Genomic DNA, 27,949 nt, shown 5'->3' with positions numbered 1-27,949 from the left:
GTTGACAAGCCACCGTTAACATTCTGTGGTCATTTAATCCCAAATGCTCACCTATGACTTCAGCTTCCTGATCTGTGTCACCCCTTTTCCAAACAGCTCTGAAGCGGTTCACCCCACTGTATTTGGTGGAGGCTTGACTGAGTTTCCTGAGTCTTTTAACCAAGTCCCTCACCTGCTAACCCAGAATAAGAATTTCACTACAGAAGGCTACTAGAAACTCACAATGCATCTCAACAACAGTTTCAAGCAGATGCAGTTCAATAAACTGTTTTTAAACTACTGCTTGTTTTTCAAAGAAAAGGTAGCTTGCCCTTTTTTTGTTCCCTCAAGTCCTTGAGCTTATCCTGTACAGAACATGTCCCATCAGTCCTTGTGTTTGATAACACAGAGTACTGGGATCAGGACCCCACTTTGCCTCAGCAGCCCTAGAGGCTTTCAAGGGCAGAAAGACAGGCTAGATAAAAGAGGTTTTATAGGTCCTCCCTGCTGAATGGCACTTAACAACTGGGTGTAAGTTCACCTGCAGCAATTTGGCACCAGAAGAAGAGTTATCCCTCTATAACTAATGTTGCACCAGCTAGCAGATAGCTTCCACACTGCTACCCTTCACCACAGTGTAGGGGTCTTTGGCAAAGCGGGGAGGGCACTTTTGGCATGCCTAAGTCAAGAGAACGTAGAAGAAGGAAAAAAGAGGGTCTCTGCTGTGCACTGGGTGTTCATGAAGAAAGGTATTGCCAGAACAATCTAGAAGCACTATAAACCCCAACACATACTACTGCTTAGGACCCCTAAATGCACAACTGCACTGGAATGCCTTCAGTGTGTGTCAAGGCCCATTCTAGCTCAGGGAACGTTCAGTCACCTCGGACCTGCTGCCCAACAGCTGTGTTCACAACTTGTTAGTCTGACCAGCGACATCATACAAGACAGAAGCCTCCTTCTCCTGTCCCCAAGCTATACTATCATTCATTCCTGGTGTTGTCCCAGTAAATCTGAGGACAATGGGATGGGACATCCAGATTGTTGAAACTGCATCACTTATACCTGGTAGGGCAGCTAGTATAAGTACCAGGGGAGCCAACAAGCCTGCAGGTGAAGGATACTGAAGACTTCTGAATGATGTGGGAGAATAAATAGCTCCCTGCCAGTCAGCTTGATGGAGCCAAAAGGGGAAGCAATGCTCTAAGTTCCCTATTACCCTGCACATCTAAGTTGCTTGAACAGGAAGCCTGGGAGAAGGGCAGACCCCACCACCCTATGGACGCATGTGCCTTGAGGCCAAGCAAGTCTGCTTTCTCTGTTTTTGAAGAGTTGCATGTGTCACATCTCCTTTCACTGAGTGCAAGTTAAGAGGATCTGTTCCCTTCTGCACTCCTATAGTGCTCACAGGCAGAGAGGTCTTTACTCATCCTTGTTTATTTATTAGAAAATCCCTACAGGTTTAGGCATTTAAAATGAAGCATTAGTTACATGGAATACATGCCCTGAAAGTCCAGAAGTTGCTGGATTTACTGCAGAGGTGGAGTGGGGCCAGCAGTGACCCAGTAACCTCTGCAGAAGATGCTGATACAGCTGTGAGACACTGGCAGGGCAGCAGCAATCATGATCCAACCTTCTCAACATAGTTAGCAGGATAGAGTCCAACTTGGCCAGTGAGGAGTCGGCCCTTGCACCAGCCCTGCTCATCTTCCTCACTAATCTTCATTAATTCTTCACCTAAAAGCAAAACCAATTATTAGGAAGCAGCCTTGAGAAAAGTAGCGCGGCATTTTTCCCCCCACCTCAGAGGAGCTGATAAAAAGCCCAATGAGTTATTCTGATCACCAGTTTTCTCCTCTTATGGCACTCTGTCTCGTACTGCACAGTTAAATCAGAGCCAGAGCTGCTGACCTCTTCAATAGCTGTGCTTGGTACCACCCCTGGGCCAAGGAACTTCAAAGGCAAACCTTCACTTCTACTGTTCAGCATCGGACATATTGTTGTGCCCTGTATTTCTGCCTGCTTTCCTTCCCCCAGAGGAACATGCTTACAAGTCTGAGACATCAGAAGGATCTCAGAGGTTTCTTTCTCAGTAGCTCCTCTGTAGTAGGTGGGAAGGAAATTTAAGAGGCTGATAAGCTCTGGCTGTTAGGATCAAAAATGACTATTCCATGATGGAGTGTCTGGTTTGGCCAGCAAGGCATGGAATAAACTCATTTCTAAGACTATGACCAGGAAAGGCTTTTAACCTTTCCACTTCTACTTTGGGAAGGGGCAGAAAGGTCCTCTTCTCCATCAGTAGGAGGTCACACGTCTGCCAGAGAGGAAGGTCTGACTGCATCAGTAGGCGCATCCCGCGCTGGCAGAGGCTCAGAAAGAAAGTCATCTGCTGTTAAGCTTAAGCCCTACCAGTGCACACTGCTCAGAGCGGATGCAAAAAGGGGATGACTGAAGCTAATCAGTCATGCCTCGTTACATCTGCTGGGCAGAAAGAGAGAGCAAAGAGTCAAGTTCTAGAGCACCTGTATTGCAAGATACTTTAAAGCAACAAGTTAGTGTTAGGACAATTACTAGTATGGTAAGAGTACAGCATAGACATTGGCCTCAGGCACAAGCCCCTGCTCCGAAGGACTTCAGTGCCCTTTTAAAACAGGTGTATTCTGGAGAGGTACAGCACAAAGATTCCACGTAAGACTCATAACGAGCACAATAAGAGACACTCTCAAGATCCAGATGTCCTCTTGACGTTGAAAGTGGCACGTGCAAACTAAATTTAACTGAAGGAAGAGAAAGGGGAAGGGTCTGTTTGCTCTAGCATTCTCTCGCTCAGTCCTCTGCTGCAAGCCAGGATCTCCACTCTCAACATGCCCATTTTGAGCAACAGTTCGCATAGCTGGTTTTGGCCAGCTGAACTCTGCCTTCAGTGGTGCATGTCAGTGAGCTGAGCTTTCTCCTGAAACAGCTATATTCTGGTTACTTCAAAGGACAATCCAGACCACCTATATAATTATTGTACCAATGGCACAAGGGAGAAGCATTTAATAAAAGTCTCAAGATACAATGCAGAATAAAATACCTTAAGAGGAGGCAAAAAGGATCTGTTTTATCACTTGGGGTCTGCTCTCCCTGTGACCAAGGCCAAGGCATCTCTTTTTACGTGACCTCACACTGTCCCTTAGTCTAGAACAGGATGGACTTCCCAGTGTATCATCCCCCTCAGAGGAGCTGGTGATGGGTCAGGCCAGGGGAAGAAGAATATATATTAGTTCTCAAGGGGACATCCAGTTCTTGAAGAGGGTTTCAATCAGTCAGCCCGAGTGAGGACAGCAAAAGGTTAGTGAGAGATTAGTGCTTCTGTACCTGCTTTAAAGCTCAGCTCATCAGCCTCCTGTCCTGTGTAATCATACAGCGCTCGTACCCGTACACCTGGTACCTTTATGTCCTCCTCATGCCCATTGGCATCCAGGCACTTCTTGGGAGTGTCCTCATCTGACCACTCTGAAATGTCTTCCTTCCCTCCGCTTTTATGTGGAAGGAGAGAGGGGACAAGATAGTTGTTAGTAGACTCATCTCACCCACCTCTGCCCGAATCATGCACCACCCTGACTCCCCTGCTGAGACTGCTGTGCCCTAGAACAAGGTGCAAGAAGCCCAACAGCCAAGCGAAGGTCAACAGGGAGGAGAGATCCCAGGAGATACTAGATCTGGTTAAAAGTATCCCAGCATTACATCCCTGAGGGCCAGGAGGGTAACTCATTCTCAAAATATTTCCCCACATGCAGACTCTTCATGACCTTGTCCTACTTTAGCAGAACCTCTAACACAAGGAAGGCCAATCCTAACTGGAGAGCCCAGCTGTTTCCCGAGTTATTCCAGCCAAGAATAAGACAGACAGGAAAAGCAGTCTCCCATCCCAAAAAGATGTCTAGAATGCTGTTTTCCAAGTCAGGAAAAAGAGCAGAGGGAAAGAGCAGCAGAGGACAGGCACCTGGAACCTGAAAACCCCTGAAAAGGCTACATTCCATACTAACTTCACATGGGTGGGTGCCTTCAGGCTGTCATAGAAAAGGCTGTTCTGCTCCTCTTGATAGGAAAACCTGTAGATTGGCAAATAGGGCCCCTGAATCCAATAGACTGAAACACAGTAGTGGCCTTGAGACATCTCCAGGTCCCCCTTTTGTTCTGCCCAGTTCACTTAGGCCAGGAGTTCACAGTTAAAAGCACAAAGGCTGCTGGAACTGTAGGACACGAGTCTCTTCAGGCTCTCCCTGATGTCCAGCTTGCCTTCTGGCAAGGGAAGCGGCTATACCCAGGTTTATCAAGAAGTACTCAGCACCATGCCAGGAAAAAAAATTAAAATCCGATGCCTCCATTTAGGAAGCAGTACAGCTAACAACTCTCCTCACCCTGTGTGGGAGGAAGGAGAATTGGGGAAATGCATGCCAGAATCTCACACAGCGTTCATCTGACTGGGCCAAGTCTCATCACTGGAAAGATCTGTACAAGGAAGGTACCTTGTGAGGCAGTACATGTTAGACAAAAAAAACCCCACCACCCAACGAAACCAAGCAGCTACCCTAACCCCCATTTTTTCTACATTGTCTCTTCCAGAGCGGCATGGGCAAGAGACAGGAGGTTAAGGGAGAGATCACGGCCATCAGTCCAACTCATTCATGACCCTGGGCAGGACTGTGCTTTGCATCAGGACCGATGTCCCCCAGACTCCAGCCCTTACTTTTGCCTTGTCTGCAGAGGGGTCTGAGAGACAACACCATCTCGTGTAGGCAAGATGCTGGTCAGCGTGACATCGTCAGCCATTTTGCCACTCTTCTCCTTCTTGGTGATTGCCCGCTGTGTTTCAAGGGACCATTCCTGTTCAGGGAAAAGCAGTAACACCATCAAGCCACTCCGATACAAAAGCTCTGTGCATCTTTTCTGACCAATACAGAAGGACAGAACACCAGGTCATACTGCAGCTGTGGCTGGGCTGGTCAGCCTTGCTGGCACAGCAGGCTCACTCCTGTTGAATCCCAAGGTGCAACAAGAGGAGCTGTTAGGAACTTGTCCCAAGGCCCTGAGCACCACCTTCTGTTCTTTGACCTTGCAGCTGGATGGCTAGAGTATTTGCTGTTTGGCAGGGTTGCACGCGTCCCTTTGGGCACAGAGCTTGCAACACAACAGAAGTTTTAGAAGAGCCAAATATCCTGGGCCTGTCAAACAAAGACAAGGTCCTTCCAACACCAGACTAGCAATCCACCGATTTCAGTAAAGCAGCTAAATGTCTGAAATAGTAATAATACACTCTAGAATGCTACATCACCTCAAACTGAGGCCAATTCATCGCCATGCCTGGTCCATGAGTGTTGCGCCACCACTTCAGGTCCTCCTGGTTGTCCGCAGCCATGATGACTTGGTAGAGATCTCGATACAACGCATGAAAGCTACGACCAGGAACAGACAGAACCACCAGTAACCAAGTCCCTCAGCAGTTTCCCAAAAGTCAAATAGGAAGGAGGAGTGTAACCTCATGCACAATTACATACCATCTGAAATCCCACAGGATTAAGGATGCTAGACCAGCATCTGTTTGACCCTAGGAGAACAGAGCCACCCCTACAGAAGAGCTAGCTTGGCAAACAGGACAGGCTTGTTTGGTGTGGCAGTGGCAAACATCTGCCAGCTCTCAGCACAGCTCATCAAGTGAGCGTTGAAGGAGCCTGGCACATTCTTGTACACAGGCTGGGAGGTGTCGCAGATTAGGTAGCTCCACCTTAAAAGCACAGGAGCACAGACGACTTTTGGCTGCACCTATTTCCCCCATGTAACTCCTACTTAGGGCAGCTTGTGGGCTTACGGTGATCGTTATCTCTCAAAAGGCCTCTTTACTCAGGGCAGAATGAGTGTAATAGATACTAGAAGGCAACAGAGCTGCAATCCTCAGACTGGGATTACATATAGCAACATGGAGGCATTTCATGGAATAGAAACACATCCACAGGACAGTACTGGACAGTAGCAGAAGAGTTCAGGGGCAGAAAGAATCCCCGCTGGGGAACCTGGCACTGTCCACCACCAGACACCCCAGAACTGGTCAGTCTAAAGGGACTGTTCTAAGACACACCTGGAAGGGGAAGGAGCAAGACCTGTGAGGTGCAAGCAGGCAGCTCCCTTTCACAGACACCACAACTGGTACCTCCCGCCAGAGCCCAGGGCATCCCAGGTTGGTGGAATTCCCGCTGTCTCAGAGCTGGTACCTTTCACTGGTGGAAAGGTTGAGATGCTGGTGCAAGTTCAGGAACATCTCCTTAAAGAAGCACAACCGCTTGCGCTCTGCTTCCTGACAGCCTTCAAACACTTGCTCCATGTCCTCCATGTAGCGGGGATTGTAGCGGTTCAGCTCTTCCAGCATCTTCTCGTATTGATCCTTACACTGTATCGACCCAGGAGGACAGCAATGGTGAGATGTGTTGCCTTGATGATGACAGTCACCCTGCTCTGGCTTGGGACTGACAAGTTGTTTTTTTTCCCCTGCACTGCTGAATAAATACACCACAGAAAGAAGAAGAAACCCCACAGCTGATATCCCAGTCCATTGCTCTCCTAATATTCTTGGAAGTTCTTTGTTCTCCCTCGCCACCCTCTTCCATAGGAGGGTCGTCTGCACTTTCACTGGCCAGCAGGCAAACCAGCTACTTTTGGTGGCCAACTCTTCAGCTCTGTAGCTCCCATTCCCCACACCAAATCCCCTATTTATTTATTTTTTTGTTTTATTTAGATCTTGCCTAACATCAAAGACAGAGACACCTTACTTAGTCACTGAAGTGTCAGTCTCACTCTCTTGAACCTCAGACAACGGGATCTCACGCTTTCTCGCAGGCTTCAGCAGAAGCCATTTCACTGAGTGACATTACAAACCTCAAGACGAGTATCCTTGTGACCCACATCCATACAACACACACTCACCTTCTCGGCCTCTTGAGTGCACTTCTCCACACGCTCCTGCAACTTGCGCAGCTGTTCCTGTGAGACAGAGGAGTCTGCCTTGGCATGGTTCTCCCTTGTATGGGCTGTTTTCTCCTCCTTCCGTGCTGCATGGTAGTTTTTCTTAGAGGTCTCCACCTGTAGGACAAAGATGCAGAGAAAGCCATGATCCTGACCATGTTGGTCCTCCATTACTCAGCAAGGGCAGGTTACCATTTGTTGCAGTCAGCAGCAATTGTTTCGGCACAGCCTAACAAGAATGCCGATTCGGCGTTTCCTAAACCATGCTACAAAGGGAGGAGGTCCCTCCGAATGATCTCTTTCAGTGCTCACCTGCCACGCAGGAATACAGAGCCTGCTACCAAAGGCTTCCCACATGGGAAGGAAGCTACAAAACCACCAAGAACAAGGGACCATCGAGACGTCCCTCCCTCTCTGGCATTCTCTGCTACTCTGGCTAAACCCAGTTTGTTTGGCCAGTGGCTCTCGGGCAGCCAGCTGGACTGCCCTTATCCCTGCCCCGTTCACACCGCTCACGTCTTTCATCTTCTTCACCCAAGGTTTCTGGGCCTTGCGGAACCCATCCTCTGCCTCCTTCGTCTCCTTGAAGCCTCCAATCATCTGCTTGTGGTAGGCCTCCTTCTGCCAGGCCTTGATCTTATCCGAGTCTTCACCAGCCAGGTGGTTCCGGACACATAAATGAATTTCACTCAGTTTGTCTGCAGCTGTCAGGAAGGCGTGCCAGGCCTTCTCCAGAGTACCATACTGTGGACCTGCAGGAACAAGCACCAGAGGGGCTCTTACACCTCCTGCCCACAGAAGGGAACACAAATTCTTTTCCTCCTACACACATCTGTTCATATGGAGGCACTTAACTCTCCTCCGTGACACAAGTCAGCCAGCACTGACCGGTCTCCATACAGTCCCCACAGGCAGCATCCAGACTGGCTGTTACGGCTGGCAGAGGCCGGCATTTCTTCCTGGGCAGCCTTAGCTGTCCCAGATGGTGCCTGCTAGGAGAAAGTTTCTGTAGGAAATTCTCTTCATAGACCCGGCCTCAGCTTCAGGACAGACAGCAACACTAGTTCATGACTGAGGCTAAGCTTCTGCTTCACCAGAAGGTCCTCTGGGGCACGTGTCCCACTGTTTCCCATTACTTTGGGAGATGCTATCAGTTCAAGCCCACTGCCACTAAATCACAGCGTTAGTAGTTATCTGTGACTGGAGGAGGAGAGGCAGCCAAGCCATCCTTAAAAGGGGAGATCTGCAGCTTAATTTAAGACTTGGACTGCCAGAGGACTTGCCAAACTAAACAAATAGACTTTTTTTTTTTTAACCAAATGGCTAACAATGTAGAGAACACCTCTCCAAGTGAACCAGAGGACTGGCTACAGAAACAGACATACACACACAAAAGAGACACCCCCAAGTAAGTCACCCCTTTCCTGGAGAAGAGAAACCTGTCCCCAAGGAAGCAGCATCACCTCAGTAAGAGATAGCACTCAAAGAAGAGTGCAATGACTGCATCCTGCTCCCAGTCCAACCTGTCAACTTTACCTTTCTCCACATTGGTCCTCCACTTACGGGACCACTCTGTTAGCTGCTGGGCATAGTTCTTCTCTATCTTGGCTCGCTCCTGGAAGCAGGAGATTAAGTCATTGCAGAGCCGGTACCCATCATCCACACGTTTCACCGTCCGCCTGTAGTTTCCAGCCTGAAATTTCACACATCATCATTTATACTGTACTGGATTTTGTATTCCTTCAGAACAGACAGCAGCAGGTCAACCATCACATCAGAGGGAGCACAGGCCCTTCCAAAGCCAGCAGCTGGGCTCAGACCCTTCTCTGGCACTCTCTCAGGAAGACATAGCAGTGGAGGGAAGAAGCCGAGATGCTTTGCTTGCCTCTCACAGCTCAGATCAGCGTCAGCTGAACAAGGAACTCTGATTCCACAGCATCTGTGGAAGAAAGGGTCACCTCCTCCCTGCAGTAACACACCGTGTGTTACTGAACCTCCCCAGGGTTCCTCCCTTCTACTCCAAGAGCAATATGCCACCCAAAGAACCGGAAAACTCAACCCCCTAATTCCGCTGGTGGGAGGTAAGAAGACATTTGTACCTCCATCAGACTCCAGTTACCCTTCCTTACCTCCCAGAAACTGCCCCCAGGAGCCTCCCCGCCAGCATCATCTTCTGATGACATCACCCTCTTTTTCTTGCAGCAGAGAATTTTTGCAGATTTCAGTTAAGCTGAGAAGAGAGAAAAGTCATTTCTAACATAGCACTGGCTGAGCCTTTGCAGAGTACAGTTCTCCATGACTCTTGGAGCTGGGGGAGCCCAACCTACTGCCCTGCAGGCAAGTACAGGCATCGCTGCACCTCCAGCGGCAGATGGCTAGACCCAGCAGAGATGCCCTGAGATGCCTCCTCCCTCCCTGCGGACAGCCAGCCTCCTTGGCAGGCCTGTAGCACACGGGGAAGGCGTGCTGAGGAGGACAACCTTGCCAAACCCCAGCAATACAGATACCAGAGATGATAGAGAATCCAACATCCTTCAGCAGCACCAGACATCTCTGCTGACATTCCTTTCTTCACCAAGGCCCTCAATAGGGTAGCAAAAGCTACAGAAACTGGAGGTAGCTAAAGCTATTTGAAGTCTGCCCTGAAAGACTTTAAATAAGTCTTCTGTCAATGGAGATGGCTCCAGCTTCCCAGTATGACTCAGGATTATGGGATTACAACCACTGACTGGAGAAAACAAGGCTGAGCAGTCAGCAGGCAGGCATGTCTTGAATGGGGAGGAGCCTGATAAGCTGCCCACCAGCTGAGCTGGGCTTGAGCAGAACTACAGAAACATGCTGGGGCATACCCAGCCAAATGGCACTGCAGCACACATGCCAAATGCCCAGCAGCACCGCTTCCCTAGAAACATCCCTGTAGAGCTGGCATTTTCATTATGTTCAACTCTCTCACTGCATTAAGCTCAAAATCTAGGCCAGAAGGTAAAAGGTTCCTCTCGTCCTCTGTTGTCTCATTCCCCCGTGCTAATCTGCACTGCCAGTTTGTTCCCGACGCGGTGCAAGACTCCGATTTTCTGGGGGAGAGGTTCAGGGTTGCTTTTGTGCAGGACAGAGACGGAGTAATGGAGAACGGCCCAAGCCCAGTCGCTCGCACACAAACCCGCTCCATTCAAGGCAAGCCTGGGTTAACGCAGCATAGACGTCCTTTGCTGCCACTTCTCCTCTTGCACATTCCTAGTTATAAAAAGCTTCCCTCACACCCCAGAGAGGTATCTGCTCATTCTGCCAGCCCACAGAGCACACAGCAGAGAGGAGGAAGATCAGGTCAAGAGTCCACATCTCCCACCTCCGGCAAATCCTTCTCAGTGGCATGAGCCACACTGTGAAGCACCCCAACACAGACTGCAGGAATTCCCTGCATTTCCCCTGGAAACACTTTGGCTCCGTTTGTCACGTTACATCCCGTGTAGAGTGTCAGAAGCACATTAATGCTGCTCCTCTTGGGTTTCTACAGAAGGCTGAGTGTGCTGAATTCCCATCGCTGAAGCAAGCTGTCAGGTGCATGAACCTTGAAACCTGAAGAATACCCCCACCCATGCCACAGGCTGTCCCTGTCCCTCCCCACCATTTGTCAGCAGGCTGCAAAGCTATTTTCTGTGCCTCCAGGGCACACAACTCTACTCCTGTCTGTGGTAACCACATACCTGAAAGCTGAAAGCGAGACGCCGCAGGGGAGCGGTGGGCAGCTGGCAAGTATGTCCTGAGCTCTTCAAACTGTGAAAAAGATTGGAGGAGACAGAGATGGACACAGTTAGATACTGCTGCTCCTTTGCAGGGATGCTGTCTGTTCTGATGCATTGCGATCCCAGGGGTGTCCCCCTTCTGCCAGCTACTAGGAGGAGTACCCTCTGATATAGCAGCTGCAGCCACTGTGCCTCCTGAGATGCCACATTCCAGCACGTAGGAGAGATGCCAAATCCTTGTGTCACAAGATCTAGCCCCAGAGAGAGTTTAAATAGAAACATTGGGGCGGCATGACAGCACTGTGCGGGAAAGGTAGCATCACAACAGCTGAGCAAAGGGAACAGCTCGGGCCAGAATGGCCTAAAATAAGCAGGCTCCCCAGGGACCGTACATGGGGCCTGGTCCCCCTTCACCGTACAGCGGCCAGGTTAGCAGACCCCAGCACCCCCACGCACCGCTGCACGCACCTTTACACATAGCTGGCTCTGGGAGAAAAAGGGAAGGACACACATACGCTTCCTCCAGTCCCTTTTTAATAAAGAAGATTGATACACCAGACTAAGGACTTGATAACCCTACATGTAAAAAACAAAGCCATAACCCACAAGAATGCATATTCCGGGCTAGAAGCCTACACTCCTTTAGTAGCACAGCCCCTAGTACTGCCCGACAGGCTGCGGCTTGCTACCAGCAGAGCCTGTTTGTCCCTTGGTTCTGTACACTGTCCCCATCACGTTCTTAGAAATAATTCTTATTTTGCCATTATGGTGTAGGTAACTGTCATCAACTTTTCACAGAGGAAAGGGAAGTAAAAGGCCTGCAGAGGCTAAGGGACACAAGGGCAGAAAGAAGCATTTTTTGTTTACCTCACATTCACTTCCCTGGAGACTTACTTCAATCTCAAAAGTCTACGTATTTTAAAAACAGACAAGCAAAAAACCCTTCTTCTCAGTCCCTAATGTCCGCTCGGCTTAGGCTGGAAGGTCAGGGCAACTGGGAGTTAATACAGCCGAGAGAAGAAACTGAAAAACCTGGGAGTAGAATTTTTAGCCAGACATTAAGACAGTTTTGGAGGAGGAGTGAAAGAAAATAGGAGGAAAGAGAAGTGGACTGGGTTACCACAAACAGACTAGTAACCTTTGGTGGGAGGGGAGAAGAACTGGGACACTTTTGCATGATCCAGGTCACTGGATAAAAGGTTATATAGCTCATCATAAACCTTCTAAGACTTCCTAGTGCCTCCCCAGTAAAACCAGACCAAACATTCCTGAAATTGCCAAGGTTAAAAAACTTCATGAACGTAAAAGTTATGTAAAAGTATACTTAAAACTGCCCCAGATCCTTTTTTCTTTCTCCCAGTGAAGACATAGATCAATTACATATGACAGATGAAGGCCGTGTCACTTTTTCCACACCACACTCCCATCCCCACTTTATCAGGAAGCAGTGAATCACAAACATGCCTTCCATCTCTGGTTTCCAATTCGGGCTGGCTACACAGCACTAGGATTTGGGGGTAAACGCGGAAAGCTGTTGTGTGTCAGAGCGTGCTTGTTCATTTGAGGGACAGTCAAGCAAAAAAAAAAATAATCCAAACCCTCAAATCCATTCTTCCTGCAGTTCCCACGTTCGAATTTGAGCCATACCTACGATTTTCTGAGGAATTACAAACCCAAATAACTAGTTTTACTATCACAAAGATCAACAGGCTCTGAAACATAATAGTAGCTGTGCTGGATCAGACGAAGGGTTCCCGTAGCCTCATAGCCTCTGTAGAGAGCAGCCAAGAGCAGATACCTTCCCTCGCTTGGAGAACAGAGCGAGCATACATGATGCCTCCCTGCATGCTCTCCAAGCTTCTAACCATTTGTTGACAGGAACTTCCCGAGCTGGATGTGGCACCTATGAATTTAGTAACACTCAAAGAATTTCACTTCTACTAATTTCTCCAATCTGATTTTGAACCCACATGAGTTCCCAGTATCCATGATACCATGTGGCAAAGTGTTCCACAGCTTAAGGCTGTACCGTAGTCATCGACATAGTAGCTAGGTGGGAGAATACAATAAAGTAGTATAACATTTCTACAGGCGAATCTCCATGACCCGAGCAGCAGCCAGTCAAGCACATATTTCCATAGCAGTTGTACAGACTTTATAGAAGTCCAGAAAAACCCAGCCTGGTAGAAGCAAAAAGGTCAAAGAACAAGGAGGACCAGGCTTTTTCTGGACTTTACATACTGCACGAGCCCACGTCAGTCAGCAGATCAAATTGGATCTGCATGCAGACATAGGGAATCTACTCGGTACTGCACACAGGGGCTGAAGAACAGCTGCTGCTGTCACCCTGAGCCCTGAAGATCAAATAGATGGCCACTCCACCCCTTCACGCCTAGTTATTCCTGAAACATGGCGTGTGTTGTGAGCCACCAAGAGTTTACGACCAGGGAAAACCCGAGTTTGCCAGGAAGAACAAATATATACGAGTTATACATGCCAAAGCCTGGAGGCTGTTGTACAGCAAAGCAGAGATGACAAGGGCTACCTTGTGCGCAGGCTGATATAGCAGGAGCCACCATGTGATTCAGGAGGGCTGGCAGAGCCTGTGGAGTGTGAGCAATATAGCTGGAGTTATACTGGGTCAGCTAGAGTTATTTGTGGGTCAGCACCACCGAACAGAGTCCTTCAGACGCCACTGCCACCTCTGCTAAGAGGAGACTATCTAGCAAATTATATTTGCAGGGCAAAGGAACATTCATCCCCGCCTTCCCACTTCCAGCTCTCACAGTTAAGAGCTACTTGAGACCTTGCTGCAGCTCCTGCAAGAGAAGGTCTCTGAAGGAGGAAGGAGAGAGTGATTACATGTCCATTCACTTCACACCTTGCAGGATTACAGATGAGGGCATCACAGGCACCACCACAACCAGCAACATCAGGCAGACAAACTGAACCACATAAATGAGATTTCTGCAGGGGTACAACCCTTTCTGCTAGTAGTGTTAGAAAAGGTCCTTCCTTCCTTCCTTCCCCCAAATACCTGCTCTCACTTATGAGAACTTAGTTTATTAGGCCACACCTGCTACCAACTCCCTATTAAGTTATTAAAAATATGTCTCTCGGTCTTTAGCTGCAGAAAGGTAGAACGGCTCACGACTGCCTCACTTGTACGAAGCTCCACTTGCGGAAATGCCAGAGGGCTTGTCACAGCAGAGCTGCTTCCACCTTTAACCATGTTGTTAATCTCACCCCTACTCCAGTCAGTCATACATCTCAGACCACAGATCCCTGCCCTCAGACCCAGGTGTCAGGCTAAAACCTTCCCTTTCAAAACAAGTGTGAACCTGGCAATGCACTGCAAGGTACATCTTTTTGTTTCATGTTTGCACAACACGAGTACAACAGGGCCCTGACCCACAAATAAAACTTCTAGACCGAACAGTAATAATCACTCTTCTCCGCTTCAGAAACCTTTCCCTAAGGCAGGTAAACCACAGAGATTCTCTTCCCTCTACACCACACTCCAATACTTCCAGCCTCCAAATGCCCAAGGCATCGCTTCTGTGCATTGCTCGACTGCCTCCTGAGACTCCTTGTGAGCAACTGTGTTCCTAAGCTTGCCAAGAACAAGCCTCTGAACTCTACAAATGCTGAAAGGACTGGTACATGCAGCCCTGCAGGAGTTCACCCCCAGCAACAGCTTCTGCCCAACTCCTCTGCCCTTTTGCAAGTGCAACAGCAAACACGGGATGCAGACACATGTAGGAACAAGCTGAGCTATATTTATCTAGTAATAGAATAGAGATGTTTTTATTTTGGACCAGTTTCTATATAGGTGTTAAAGCCAAGCTAAGCCAGAGTTTTAATCGGGAATGGGCTGCTACTACCTAATTTCCACCTCAAGACAACAACTTACACCACAATGAAGCAATGTGAGATTTCTGAGGCCAATCTGAGTCCCAGAGTCACTTTTCTGTATAGCAGGCAGTGGTGCGGTTTTCACTCCAGGGCACTTCTGGTGTAGGTTGCAAATAAACATTTTTAATCTGAACAATCCAAATACACAAAAGGATGACGGTCTCCCTCTCCTTACAGGAAAAAAAAAAAAAAGACATGAAAATCCTTTTTTTTTTATTCCTGTTAACCTGTTGTGAAACTAGAGAGCTGGAGCTGGGAGGTTCCACAAGACTCCAGCAGTGTAATGAACTGGATTGCTGTTGGTATGGCAGCTCTAGAAAGGTCCCTGATGGAGAGAATGAAATGGAGCACATGTGCCAAGGTGTCCTTTCCAGCCCCAGCATCTCTGGAGGTGCACAGCCAGTAGCTCTGAACCAGCGGCTGTAACGATGCCCAGTAACGTGCTCACCTGGAGCACGTTATATAGGAGGACTGATATTTACAGGTGTACTCACCTTTCTGAAGGGAGGGCAGTTCTTCACTACAGCTAGAGAGGATGCTGAGTAACAAGATCCTCCCAAACTTCCTTTGGAGATAGTTATAGCTCTGGTCACACCCTCGGTAGAGTCACCTGACTGGGACAGGGACTAAAAGCCAGTGTTTCCCAGCCGCTCCCTAAGGACTGAAGCCTGCCAGGGCTGCCTAATGCAGTTTCGAGCAAGATTTCAGCTGATCTCTCCCGCCAGGGAGAGGTCAGAGACATCAGGCAGAACAGTAACTACACACAAAGGTCACTTGGGCTATGTGCAGGCCTGTAACAGAAGCCCATCTCACAGACAATGATTCTCTGGAGATCATGCGGCTGCCCACTAGCAAAGCTCTCCGTGATTATACCCAAGTACTAAAATGCAGACAAGATCCTGTTCCACTTAAGAGCTGTGCTCCTGAGTCTACATGCTGCTTTGTTACTCTTATTTCAGACCACAGCTTCTTTATACCGGCCATCCTCACATTCAGACCAAGCTAACGTACTGAAGATGGGCATCCCCCTGTGTGCTACCCCAAGCTGTTTTCAAAATGTCCATGCAGAATTAATAGTTTCCGCATTTATTAGCTGCTCCCTGACAGGTTCTCAGAGGCCAAGGCTACAAGGCAGGCTTCTACCAATACATTGCTGCTGATCTAAGGGTTAACATTCCTGACTGACATAGCTTTATCAAGTAGAAATCGTTTCACCAAGAAAAGCAAAAAAATTGCTTTCTTTTCCAGTACGATGTAGGAGGTCTGTAGTATTATGGGAACACAAGTCTACCCTGGTTAACACAGCAGTATGAGAGTGTTAATGAAGGAATGTATTGGGCTATTAAGGTCTGTGTTAGGAAGAATAACTAGGGAAAAACTATGAAAAAATTGATTCATAATCTCCAATATCCACCAGGTTGAAGGAGAGAGGAAATCAGTGCTGGATCATAGGGTACCATACTCTTAACAGGGCAACAGGTCACGTTCACTTCGTATGTTCCAAATGGTTACTGGAATAACCTTGACAAGTATGCTGTGCCTTGTATTTAACAGGCAGCTACAACCAGGAGCTGTAGATAGCTTAATAAGAAGACACATCCGAGCTACCAGAAAAAAACACTATAGTACCCTCCCTTCTTAGCCCTGTAAGCTAATAACAGCACAGCTCCCGTTCCACACAGTAGTCAGGCATGCCCAGTTCCCAGTCCTCACAGTCATTGTCTCACCCTTTTCTCAGGGCAAGGTTTATAACTCTTGCACATGTTGAGAACCTGTAATCTCTACTGTCCCACTCACTGAGCCTCTCCACTTGTTTCCACACTGGGTACTTCCCAGGGTACTGTCTACCCTGCTGCATCATTCTCTGCAACCAAACACCAAGCTTGCCAGCAAACACATGCAATCAGCACTTCCCTTTTAATCAGAAGGGATCCCAAACAAGTGGAAACTATTTCTTCCCAAATCACTGATAAACAGGTGTTTAAAGCTCCAGCCAAAAGCTATTATACCCCTCTCCACAGTAGTCTCAATCTGCACTGAATTGCGGACAGTTTTTCCAGGATATAATCTATATTTCACCTGTTAACGTTTTTCTGCACTGTAACACCACTGCCTATAACGTGGTGAAGGTAACTCATCACAACAGCAGGCTGAGCCTGTCCACCCACTTCTTTACTCAAAGCCTGGTTGGAAGGTTTTTTTTGTTCAGATCTTTACATGAACAGCAGTGATCCAAACAAGAACAAAAATCCCCCAGCCTCATCCAACCCTGAGCAAAGAGAAGAGAGAAGAGAGAAACAGTGTAAGGTGGTGACTGGGGGAGTTTCCTGTGGCTGGGGGCAGAGGGAAGCAAACTCCTGTAAGACCCTGTCAATGGAGTATTCTCCTTCTGTGATTGAATCACCTTACAACCCCCAGAGCAGAGATCAAGTTTACTTGAATGCATTAAGAAGTGTTAATGAAGCAGACCTGCAATCAACGGGCTCAAACAACCTTTAGAGGAGCCACAAGCCCGTTAGCTCTGTTCTAACACTGAGCTTCTGGTGGTTTCTTGCTTCACTAGACTGCACAGTAGTCAGATGTCTCCAGTCAGCCTTCTTGAGCCCTTCCTCCCATTTGGAAGCCCCTGTGGTTTTGCAACCCAGCTGCAGTTCTGCAACTTCTGGCTTCATTTTACCAATTGTTGCCTTTTCCATTAGCTGTCTTCTGAGGTAGGGGGAGTGGGAGATAGAGTTGGCAAGTCTTTTGTCATTCAGACCAAGGGTGTGACAATCATATGGCCAGTGAATTCAAAGTACTGTATTTCTTTTATGTCTTTTATGGGACCTGGCATGTTAAAAGAAAGCATCGTTTGCTCCGTAGACTTGAGAGAGCATTCAGTAACTTAAGACTCCCTTCGTAGCATCTCCTGCCTCAAGAAGAGTTGGGCAGATTCAATCACTTTGTAGGTTTTCCACTGCTAAAGCCACTCACGTGCCTTTCTGACAGATTTCCCAGAGGTACACACAGATAACATGGTTGAAGTTGGGCAGCCATTAGGAACTGGCCTGGACCGCAGCATTTTATACTTCATGCATTCTTCTTGAAGTTCATTATCCTGTATGTCATGGAGCAACTTTTATCTACTTTCATACTATCTGCACAGAATCTGCTCTTTGGTATCAGTAGTGCTTCTTCAAATACATTTTTGAATCTCAAGCTGAAAAACAGGACTATTAATATAAATTACTTCATATCCCAGATGTTATCCAGAAGATTCCAGGAGAACACAAGCAAATGGGACAGTCAGCCCAAAGGGCACACATTACAGGACAGATTTCAACTTTTCAGCATCACTGGAATGTCAGCTGCTTTTTTGGCCCATCGCTCAAAGCAACGACCTCAGCTTCTGATCCTCAGGACTCAGCCTGACCTGTGAGGAAAGAATGCTGGAAGGCTTTCTGAAAACAGAAGGCACAAATAGAGCAATCCAGTGGGCTTTATTTCCCCCCAATGGCTTCCTGATGCAGCTTCCATCCCACAGCTCATAACCCTGTTTTTTTGCTTGCATTGAGGTAGAAGCCTGCTGGAGTCAACAAGCTTTCACACAGGCTTCCACAGGTCAGCAGTCCTAGTACAAGGAGGAGCTGACTGAGAACACCAAGAAGCAAAAATAAATACCTAGAATCATTCAAAAAGTGAAATCTGTTGAATCTTCTCCCAATCCTCCATGAAAGCTTCTTGCCCTTGTCAGAGACAGGCAGCATGCCTGCTTCCGAGTTCTGCCCAGCAGTGCTGCAGCTGGTGCAGCTCAGCACTCTCAGAAGCCAGAGAGGTCTGGCTCGGCAGCAGGGATTTGGGAAAGGGAGGGAAGTTATTGTCAACAGGTATCGTCTATAGGCAGCTGAGAAGACTGACCGTGACCCCAGCAGCCCAGGAGGAAGGTACAGTATCTTCCTGCAAACAGGAGGGAGATAGCGTGGGCAAGCTCATAGCATGGACGGGACTGAGGAGGCTGAAGGATTGCCAGCACTGTTAGTTGTGAGTTGCCTGCAGCAATTCTAACTCCTCTAGCCTGGAAAAACTTACTGACAGGTCACGATAAACAGAGCCCTACCATAGTCACCTACTAAGAAAGCACAAAATCCTCCACAAGCCTCTAATGCCTCTGGATCCAGGCCCCCGGTGCCATGGAGATCTCTCACATGCCTCTTCAACAAACTACAATGCCCAGTGACAGCCACTAGATTTAACACACAAATTCTGACCATCACAAGTCTGAAAGGCTCTTTCCCATTGCACCATTCACAGCGAGGAAAACCACAGAAGGCTGAAATATGATTAGGATGCCAGTCACACATATTGCCTTATAGCAGCGCCCAGCTTCAGCCCACATTCCAGCTTGAAGGAACATGAAACTAACATACCAGTCACCGAAACAAGGCTAGATGATCACAGCAGAGGATGCACTGGGCTCTCTGCATTGACATCGCACTCTGCGCTTCTGGAAAAACTTGTGCCCAGACAGTCAGAGAGCATCTGGATGTTAAATTACAGGGGTCATCATGCCACAAGGTAGTGGCAAAAAGCTACCTCTTGAACAACTTCTTAAATCCTCCGAGGATGCAAAGTTCTTTTGTTACTCTTCAAAGAGCAAAATCCCAAATTCTTCACGAAAGCTTCCTGATACAGTAGTCACTGTTCTCTGTCCCAACCAACTAAAGCTTTAGACTAAGATATTAAGGCTTTTTTTCCCCTAATCTGACACAGTTCCCTGTCACACAGTAGCCTCTACACTCACCATGCTGAGTAACTAGCAGCAAAATAGCTTGCCTGATCAGAAAATATGTTTTAAAAAGATAAGAGTCCCTCAAAGGGCTTAAACAGCTCTCCTATTGTTTAGGCATTTCCCCCTGAACTCTCAAGAGCAGCCCAAATTCACACATCGCCGATCAGCTGACGGCAAAAATAGAGGCAGTTTATTAATGATTTCTGATCAAGAGCATCGCTTTTTCCACTCAGGCTACAGACAGATACTTACAGCTTTTGAGGTCCCAGTTCAATTCCTGGATGCCAGCCACAACACAGACCAAACAGTTCAAACAACAACTGAATAATCTCTACCCCCCAAGATGACCAGAATAAAGACCAGCGTATCCACCGTGCTCAGTGATACCATATGAGCTGTGACAGAAGCTCATGTTGCCCCTGGTGTGGTTCTCACCAGTTCTGCATCTCCTAAGAACAACAGTCATGTTACAAATATACCTGACTGTATCGCTGAATTTAAAGAAGATATATATATGTGTGTGTGTGTCTATGTATTTAAATTTTTTTGAAACTCGTGATCATCCAGGGAAAGCCCAGAAGATTCAGGCTAGCTCTTGTAAAATCCACAATAACCCAGAATGACTAAAAGCACCAGCCTTTGTCCTGTGAAGAAGAAATTACGTTTGGGTCCCTAAGATTTTCAGGTTTTTGTGACTTGGTTACACACAGTCTGCCAAGGACCTGCAGCATTTTGACACAGCCCAGTCACACACAATCCTTACTCACTCACTGACGTTTGATAACAGCGTTCCAGGTGGGCAGTTGTTCTCAGGCCTACACATAGGTTACACACTGAAATTACTGCTTTTTACAGCCCCAAAAGGAGAAGACAGTCTTCAGTTGAACAAGTGTAGGCAAGCCAGAGATGCTCAAACTCACAGGTCAGAAGAAAAAAAAAAAAAAAGAGAAGGAAAAAAGCCAATAAAGCAATACAATACAGCAGGCACAGAATAGGGAGGGCAGCAAGCAGCTGATCCAGCTCATGCATTCATCCTGTTCCAAGCTGCAACTCAAAGGACAATCCAGTAAATATTTTAGGGAACTTCTAGTGAAATACTATTAATAACACAAAACTCGGTGAAAGCAGAACAGGCTCCGTCACCCACAAAGCGCATTGTGTGCTTCACAGAAAGGTGAATCCCTGCCCAAAGGAATGTACCCGGTTACGCAAGGCACAGGGAGAAGCTCCACCGTGTCCCCACCCAGAGACCAGCTCACACCTGGCGCAAGGACACCCGGACCCTGTCATTTTAGCCCACACGCGGCCAGGGTGCATTCTGCTCCCATTACGCACCCAGAGCGACTTGAGTCATCCTAAAGCTTAGTGACTTCTTGGTGACATTTGAATTCCAGGGTGGAGCGGGAGGCTCTGCTAGGGTTCCATACTGCAATCAATTACCCTCGTATCAGAAATTCCTGCGTGCAAATTAGAGCGGCGGTTGATTTGGAGGGGAGAGAGGCTTGTCTCCCGTTTCAGGGGGTCGGGAGCAGCAGTTGGGTAGCAGAAAGGCCAGGCTGCTTCCTAGGGCCAGCAGCAGGCATCCCCAGTTGGCCAGCTAGCCGTCCCCTCGCCACCAAACGCCAAGCCTGAAGAACCGAAGCAGGCAAAGAACGCAGAGCTGGCACAGAAAGTGGGGAAACTGGTTAAGGCGTTTGGGCCGCGCTAGTTTCACTTATCGATGGCTTTGCGGGGACGGCGGCTCCCCCCCGCACGCAGCCACAAGTGACAGACCGGCTGCCGGGGCCCGCTAACGCGCTGCGTGTTCACCAGCGGCCCCTGCCCCGGGCCGGGGGGCGCGGAACCCAGCAGCCCACCGGGGCCAGCCCACACGGCGGCGGGCGGCAGCCTCGGCCGGCCCCGCTCCCGGCCCCCGGGGCTGCTCCCGGCCCCCAGAAGGGAAGACGAGGACGAGCAAGGCCACGGCTCATCCCCTTTTGCCGTTTCTCCGCTCCAGCCGTCGGGAGCCCGGCTCAGCGCCCGGCAGCACGCCCCCCGCCCCGGCACAAAGCGGGTGCAGCCCCCCGAGCCAGGGCCCCAGCGCGGCTCCTCGCCCCGGGAAGCCGCGCTGCCCCCGGGGCCACAGCGCTGCCAGCGCCCGCGGCTCCGGTTTCAGCGGGAAGCGGCTCCAGGCGGCCCCGGCACAAAGGGGCCCCTGTCCCCGCCGCGGAGCGGAGGCGCTGGCCCCGGGGGGAGGGCTGCCCCCGCGGCCCCCAGCGGCGGGCCGGCTCCCGGCCGCTCGGTGAAGGTCGAGGCTGTAAGGCACGCCGAAGGACCGCAGCTCTCTCGGGAGCTTGCCCCAGCCCCCCCGCGAGCAACCTGCCGGGGACCGCGGCCCCCCCGCCCTTCCCGGCCCCGCCGCCCTACCGGGGGTCTCCGCGCCGCGCCCAGCCGAGCCCAGCCGCCTCCCGCTCCCCTCCAGCCCGCGGGCAGCGGCCGCCGGGCGCCGCCTCCCCCCCGCCCCCTTTCCATGAGGAAACTTTTCCCTCGCAGCTGCCAGCGCCTCCCGAGCCGGGCTCCGCGCCGGGACCCCCGGCGCCCCACGGGGAACAGGTCCGGCAGCGGGGAGCCGCAGCCCGGCAGGGCTGACCCCGCCGCTTACCTCACAGGCGGCGCGGCTCGGCTCGGCGCGACCGGCAGCGAACGGCCACCTGGGCTGGGAGCCGGCCGGGCCCTGCCCCTGTTTCAGCCGCGGGACACGGGGGCTGCCGCCCCGCCTCCAGCAGCTCCCGCCGGGGCGGGTCCGGCCCGGGGCGCTCCGGTAGCGGCGAGGCTGCCCCCCCGCCGGGCCCTTGATCCAATTAACGGGCGGCCGCCGCTGAGCGGGCTCTGTCCGGGCAGGTGGGGCCGGGGCGGGGGTGGGAGGGCAGCGTCGGCCCCGCCGCCCGTTCCCCCGCCGCGGGGAGGGCCCGAGCTGGGCGGGGGGGGCGCGGGCTGGGGCTGCCCTGGCCCCGGGGCGCCCCGTCATGGCGGGCGGCGGGAAGGGCGGGGGCGGCGGCCCTGTGAGGGGGGCTGCCCGCCCGGGAGGCGCTCGGCCGGCCCTGGGCGCCGGGCTGCGGCCCGCGTTGGGCGTAGGGCTGTAGCCGGTGTCGGGGCGGTCGCTGGGGGGGCTGCAGCGGCCGGTGCCCCCCGGGGCTGCCTGGTGTGCGGGGCAGGGGGTGGCACGTCCCCAGCCGCGCCGTGCCCTGGCCGTGGGGCCTGTGCGAGCCGCTTTCCCCGGGCCTGCAGCGCCGTTCGCCTCGTCCACCCTGGCGTCCTGCTTCTCCTTCCCCGCTCCCGCTAGCCGCTCGGGCCCTCTGCCCTTCCTCTGGAAACCTTTGTGGAATAATCCGGCCCTCAGTGTCTCCAGTGAAACCGGTGCCTCCCCGTGCCAGGGTTGGCCTGCCAGGCTTCCCGCTCGGGACGCCAGGCCCCGGGTGCCACCCCGGTGGTGCTGGGGCAGGGCTGATGGCACGAGGCCCTGGCTGGCCCTCCCCTCATGGCTGCTTCCAAGTGGCGTGGGACGCAGCTCCGAGGGCCAGCTGTGGGTCTGCCGTGGGGGTTGTTCCATCAGTGGGGAAAGGAAAGGCCGAGAGCCTTGCAGGAGGGAGAAAGCGCATGCTGTAAATTTGTGCTCCCGCTTCTCCAGACCAGTACTGGGGTGTTTTCTGTCTCTGCCCCGGTTTTCAGAGGAGCTGAAAAAGTAATTGCTAATGCCCTTCAGGTACAATGAATTGCAGTGCTGGAAAGCAGACGCTAGAAACTGTTCCACTGAATTTGATTTGGGGCCAATGCTCTGTTCACCTTTACCTGCATGGGGTCCCTGGAAGGTGGGCACCCGTGACAGGTACCTGGGTGTGGTGCAACCATGAGCATCCTTTCAAAAAGTGATGCAAGATGCTTATCTTGTCCTCAGAGTTAATCATAGCTGAGAGTATAAGCATCAACTTTGTATTTTACTGAAACAAACCCAAGCCTAACTCTTTGGCGTAGATGCTCCCTCATTCAGTTAAATTCTGAGATTTTAATTCTGTTGTCAAAATAACGTACGGTAATGAAAGACAGAAAAGGCAAACATTTGTCATACATTAATATTCTATATGCGGCATTTGCGCTATGTTTTTGGTATTGATATCCCACGTGCTGAGCATCTAAGATAAGACACTTTCCATTTGGGACCTGGCCGCCCCCATACTGATGGCAGGGCGAGAGTACTATATAGCACGGCTGCTGCAATCCTTTCCTCCCAAGCTGGAACGGCTCAGGGAAAATGGGGTGCTCGGGCAAGTGAGGTCATCACATCAGCAGTACTTTTGTTCCATTTTCCTGGTGCAGGGCAGCTTAGTAATGGTCATAGGATAGAAGGAGGTCAGACAGTATGATATTTACTCTTTCTTTTTTATCTCTTTAGGATTATACTTTTTTTCCTACTTTTTAGGGCAACATGGGCTTGTTTTCATATGCACACCAGTCTAGTTGCTGTAATGGTACCCTTCGCATCAGTAGTCAAACTAAAGTAGCTGAAAATATTTGTGGTTTGGACAAAAATCCTGGTGACAAGGAGGCACGATACCTAATGGTATTTACAAATACCGTGGAGCTGATCTTCTTTGTCACAGTATAGCTTTACCAGACCTGGTGGCAAGACAGCTTTGTTCTGTGGTAGAGAAACCACATCCCATAACTAAGGCAGAGCCTCAATGTAATTGTATGTCGGACAAAAGGCATCATAAAAATAAGCCTAATATCCTGCCCACGCGTAATTATACTCCTCTGACTTTGCTGCATACTGTAGTTTGAAGAGTGCGAGACTGTAAATACATACAAGAATATGTTTTCAAATTAGTCTCTCTGGCGTGCTCAGCGTACCGTACGAACAGCTCAGCGTACAGACCCTGAGCTGGGCACTGCGGGCCAGTGGCATTTCTTCTGTGTGTGAGTTGTGTACCATCTGCTCTTCTCGTCCTTAGTGAATAATAATTACAAAAATATCTGGCGATTCTCTAGAGAAAGCAAACTGTGTCATCAAATGATAAAAGTGCTGTGTTTAGTGTACTGTATTTTGAGCTGTATTTAGCAGTGGCACTGGCTCACCTTGAGTACTGTGTGCAGTTCTGGGCCCCACAGTTGAAGGAGGATGTGAAGGTCCCCGAATGAGTCCTGAGTATGGGCTTGTCTCAGTTGGAGAAAGGAGGCTGAGGGTGACCTCGTTGCTCTCCACAGCTTCCTGAGCAGGGGAAGCGCAGAGGGAGGTGCCAACCTCTCCTCCCTGGTACCCAGTGACAGGGCACATGGGCATGGATCAAAGCTGTGCCGGGGGAGGTTTAGGCTGGGCATTAGGAAATGTTTCTTTACCAAGAGCGTGTCAGACACTGCAACAGGCTTCCAGAGGGGCGGTCGATGCCCCAAGCCTGTCAGTGTTTCAGAGGCATTTGTACAATGCCCTTAACAACGTGCTTTAACTGCGGGTCAGCCCTGGAGTGGTCAGGCAGTTGGACCGGATGATTGTCGTAGGCCCCTTCCAACTGAAATATTCTATTCCATTCCGTTCTGTTCCATTCCATTGTAAAAAACGCTAACCGCGATAGCTCCAGGAGGGAAACGTGTTGGTTACTCTGCGTGTGCTCTGCACGGGGACGTTACTGCTGGGAGACAAACAGAGCAGGGACAGCAAGCGCAGATCTTTGCTGGAGGTAAGCTGGGCAGCAGCGTCAGAGTTTTCTTTGGGGTTAATACATAGGGCATTGACATCAAGTCTTTCAGTGTAAGAACGCTGGTACCTGGGGCCCTTTTTTCAGTTCCAACTTTTGAAATGTATCCCTTTTAAAGCATATAAAACCCCAAAGATATTAAGATTTATGTCATTTAACTGCAGTTTTGTTGGTGGTTCCTGATGAACTCCATAGATTGTGTCTCCAGTGGTGCTAACTTCTGCAGACCTGTAGATGAAAACGTTGATAGCTGTCAAGAAGGATCTTCTTCTGTAGTAGTTTCTCTTCCTGGAGATCAAGCCTTCGAGGCTCCGGAGGGAAGGGCTACATTCAGTTATGCCTCTTGCTATTTTTTGTTAATGGGTACAGTTCTAAAAAGAATGTTGTTTATGACAGAAGTGCTTGGTGACTTTAAGATTTGCTAATTGGATTGACGTGTATGTTCAAAACCGGATTTTGTTGTCTGTTGGTGGTTATCATTTTTTGTGTATATATGTCATTTTGGTACTGGGGATGGCAGCAGCTGATACAGCGTTGTTATGGTTCAGGAGAAAAGCAGAGAGTTTGTGTCTTTGCTGTTTTCCTGAGTAGTTTTTCTATGCATTTCCTAATACGTGAGAAAACGCGTGGTAACTATAGTGCAAAAAAACCCCGGCACCCAGACCCTAAACCGCCGTAACTCAAGGAGTGGTAATGCACAGACGTTTTAGGACCCGTGTTCACAGCCAGCTGCGTGGCTGACTGGCCCTTAATTACTCAGCACCGTTACCGGCAGGCCTGCAGCACGGGCCCTGCTGCCCTGGCTGGCCCGCGGCAGGTGAGGGCCCGCGGCGGTGCCCCCGCCATGGCGCTGGGCTCTTCCTTCCCGCTTCGCTTCCCCACGCCGGTGTCGCAGTGCCTGAGCTGCGCTCGCCGCGGCCGTTGTCTCTGCCCTTCCCGTGCGTTTCTCAGCGGAGCTCCCGCGCCGGCCGCCCCTGCTGGCGGGAGGCGCCTTCTGGAGCAGGATGTGGCCATCGGCCGCTGCGCGCCTGCCGCGGGCCCTTCCCCGCCGCTGGGGCAGGTGCCGCCCGGGCAGCCTCCCCGGAGAGCCGCCTGCGCTGCCCACGGCCTTGCGCGCCCGGGGCCCGGGCCGAGCCCCGCCGCCGAGCCCCGCCGGGCGGGCTCCGCCGTGCCGCGGCGTTCCGTGCCGTGCCGCCATGGCCGGCGGGGCAGCCCGTCCCGCGGGGCCGCGCCGGGAGCCGCTGCCCCCCCTTCCCGCCCCGGTTATGAAACCGCAGGGGAGGGGCCGGGGCCGACCTCGGCCGCGCCGGGGGAGCGGAGGCCGGCGGCGCAGGTGAGAGCGGGGCGGCCCTGCCCGGCCGGGCGCGGGGAGCCGGGCCGCGGGGGTGGCCGCCGCCGGGGGGGCTGGCTCCCGGCCCGCCGGGCCGTGTGACACGGGCGGGGCGAGCCCCGGGACAGCCGCTCCCGCACGGGGGGGGGGCAGCCCGCGGCGGGAGGCCGGGGCGGCCGGCGCCTCTCCCCGGGGGCCTGGCGGCCTGGCTGGGCCGAAGCAGGGCGGGGGGCGGCCGGTGCGGGAGCCCCAGACGGTGCCGGGGAGCGGCGGCCTCGGGCAGCGCCGTGAGCTCTGACCTTCTCCCGAGCCCCATCTGAAGAGCGCAGTGTGAGCCGCTGGAGGAACAGTCAGGGCATTATGTGGTTTCACAGATGTACTTTGTGCAGATCCGTGGGTTTTCAAGCTTAAAAGTTCGGTAGAAGCACATCTGTCAAAACATACTATAACGCTTTAGTATACGTTCATTTCCATATGTGAACAAAGAAGAATTTATTGAACTTGTTCCCTTCTCCAGCGGAGCACAACAGAAAGCTAGTGTCGTGCTGATGAAAGAGGGTACAGGTATCATCACAGCTTCCAAGACCGCTGGGATGTGTTTCATTCCAGTTTTCCTCTCTGGCCTCCAGTTAAGTGTGTGTGACTGTCTTACCTTCCCTGCTTTGTTTGCTTTCAGCGGTCAGACAGAATGGCTCCAGTGAACCCGCCAAAGGACAAGAAGCACGAGAGGGCACATGAGCGTTGGCCGGAAGAGGCAAAATCAGCTGGGAAGAGGAAAGCGGACTACGGGGAGCTAGGGAATGAGCCACAAGCAAAGAGGTTGTTTGTGAGAAAAACATCCAAACCCCCAGAGAAAATCGGTAACATTTCCTCAGATCCTTCCTGTTTCTCCCAACCAGATTTACCCTAAATGACAGGCATCGACTAGTTGAAGAGGGTGAATGCCAAGAAGCGTGTTCAGGCATGAGTGCTCGGATGGGGTTATATATTGAAGCGATACACAGAGAAGTATTGGGGTAGTACATCCTCCAGTTATCCGTCTAGTGTGTGCGCGCACGCATGCGTGTTTCATTTCTGAGACTCCATACTCCCTGGTAGAAGTGTGCTCGCTTCTGAAGCTGAAGGTGCTGTCGCAGCTCATTTGCAGGTGGTTAAGTTTTGGGAATTCCTGAATTACCATATGTCCGCTTTATTGTAGGATGCACCAGTCTTGGTAATACATTGGGGTTTTCCCATGCAATTCTTAGTGCAGTTTCATAGCCGTAAGGTTGGTGTCCTACAGCGTTTCCACCTGATTCTGTGCATATTCTAACTTTTGCCTCAGTAAGAATACTTTCTGTATCTATTTTCAGATTAGACGGGACTGAATTTCCTCTAGTCACTTCTCCTTGTGCATTTTTTTCCTTTAGTATGTAATTTCAAAAAATCTTTTAAAGATTTTTGGCATAATGGGGAGAGGTGATAAATTTTCAAGATACTGGGA

The 27,949-nt window shown here is 50.7% G+C and overlaps 2 protein-coding genes across 11 annotated transcripts in view; one reads left to right on the top strand and one right to left on the bottom strand.

Moving 5' to 3' along the window:
* DDB2 (damage specific DNA binding protein 2) overlaps positions 1 to 27,949 on the top strand; it is a 50,691-nt gene that overhangs the window by 8,493 nt on the left and 14,249 nt on the right. For 2 of the 5 annotated variants that reach the window (XM_040599684.1, XM_040599685.1), the window contains exons 1-2: positions 25,547 to 26,469; positions 27,143 to 27,326. In XM_040599684.1, coding sequence (XP_040455618.1) covers positions 25,981 to 26,469; positions 27,143 to 27,326 — 673 coding nt within the window. In that variant the 5' untranslated portion in view covers positions 25,547 to 25,980. Of the gene's footprint in view, positions 1 to 22,472; positions 25,119 to 25,546; positions 26,470 to 26,983; positions 27,031 to 27,142; positions 27,327 to 27,949 lie in introns of those variants that run through there. The other 3 variants (XM_040599686.1, XM_040599687.1, XM_040599688.1) reach the window with 3 other exon arrangements.
* Positions 1,401 to 22,310, bottom strand: PACSIN3 (protein kinase C and casein kinase substrate in neurons 3). Of its 6 annotated transcripts, XM_040599694.1 has the most exons (13): positions 20,743 to 21,174; positions 13,270 to 13,327; positions 10,686 to 10,755; positions 9,111 to 9,211; positions 8,518 to 8,674; positions 7,498 to 7,733; positions 6,943 to 7,098; positions 6,234 to 6,409; positions 5,300 to 5,420; positions 4,715 to 4,851; positions 4,011 to 4,076; positions 3,340 to 3,500; positions 1,401 to 1,716 (listed from the first exon to the last, which is right to left on the bottom strand). In XM_040599694.1, exons 4-13 carry the CDS (start codon positions 9,162 to 9,164, stop codon positions 1,601 to 1,603), a joined length of 1,380 nt encoding a protein of 459 aa, XP_040455628.1. In that variant the 5' UTR covers positions 9,165 to 9,211; positions 10,686 to 10,755; positions 13,270 to 13,327; positions 20,743 to 21,174; the 3' UTR covers positions 1,401 to 1,600. The 6 variants fall into 6 exon arrangements, with proteins under 6 accessions (XP_040455628.1, XP_040455626.1, XP_040455627.1 ...); XM_040599692.1 differs by lacking the exons at positions 13,270 to 13,327; positions 20,743 to 21,174 and adding an exon at positions 22,049 to 22,307; XM_040599693.1 differs by lacking the exons at positions 13,270 to 13,327; positions 20,743 to 21,174 and adding an exon at positions 21,814 to 21,882.

Source organism: Falco naumanni, chromosome 7 (genome assembly GCF_017639655.2).
Source record: "Falco naumanni isolate bFalNau1 chromosome 7, bFalNau1.pat, whole genome shotgun sequence".
In the NCBI taxonomy this organism is placed as follows: Eukaryota; Metazoa; Chordata; class Aves; order Falconiformes; family Falconidae; genus Falco; species Falco naumanni.
This window is presented reverse-complemented; position numbering and strand designations above follow the sequence as displayed.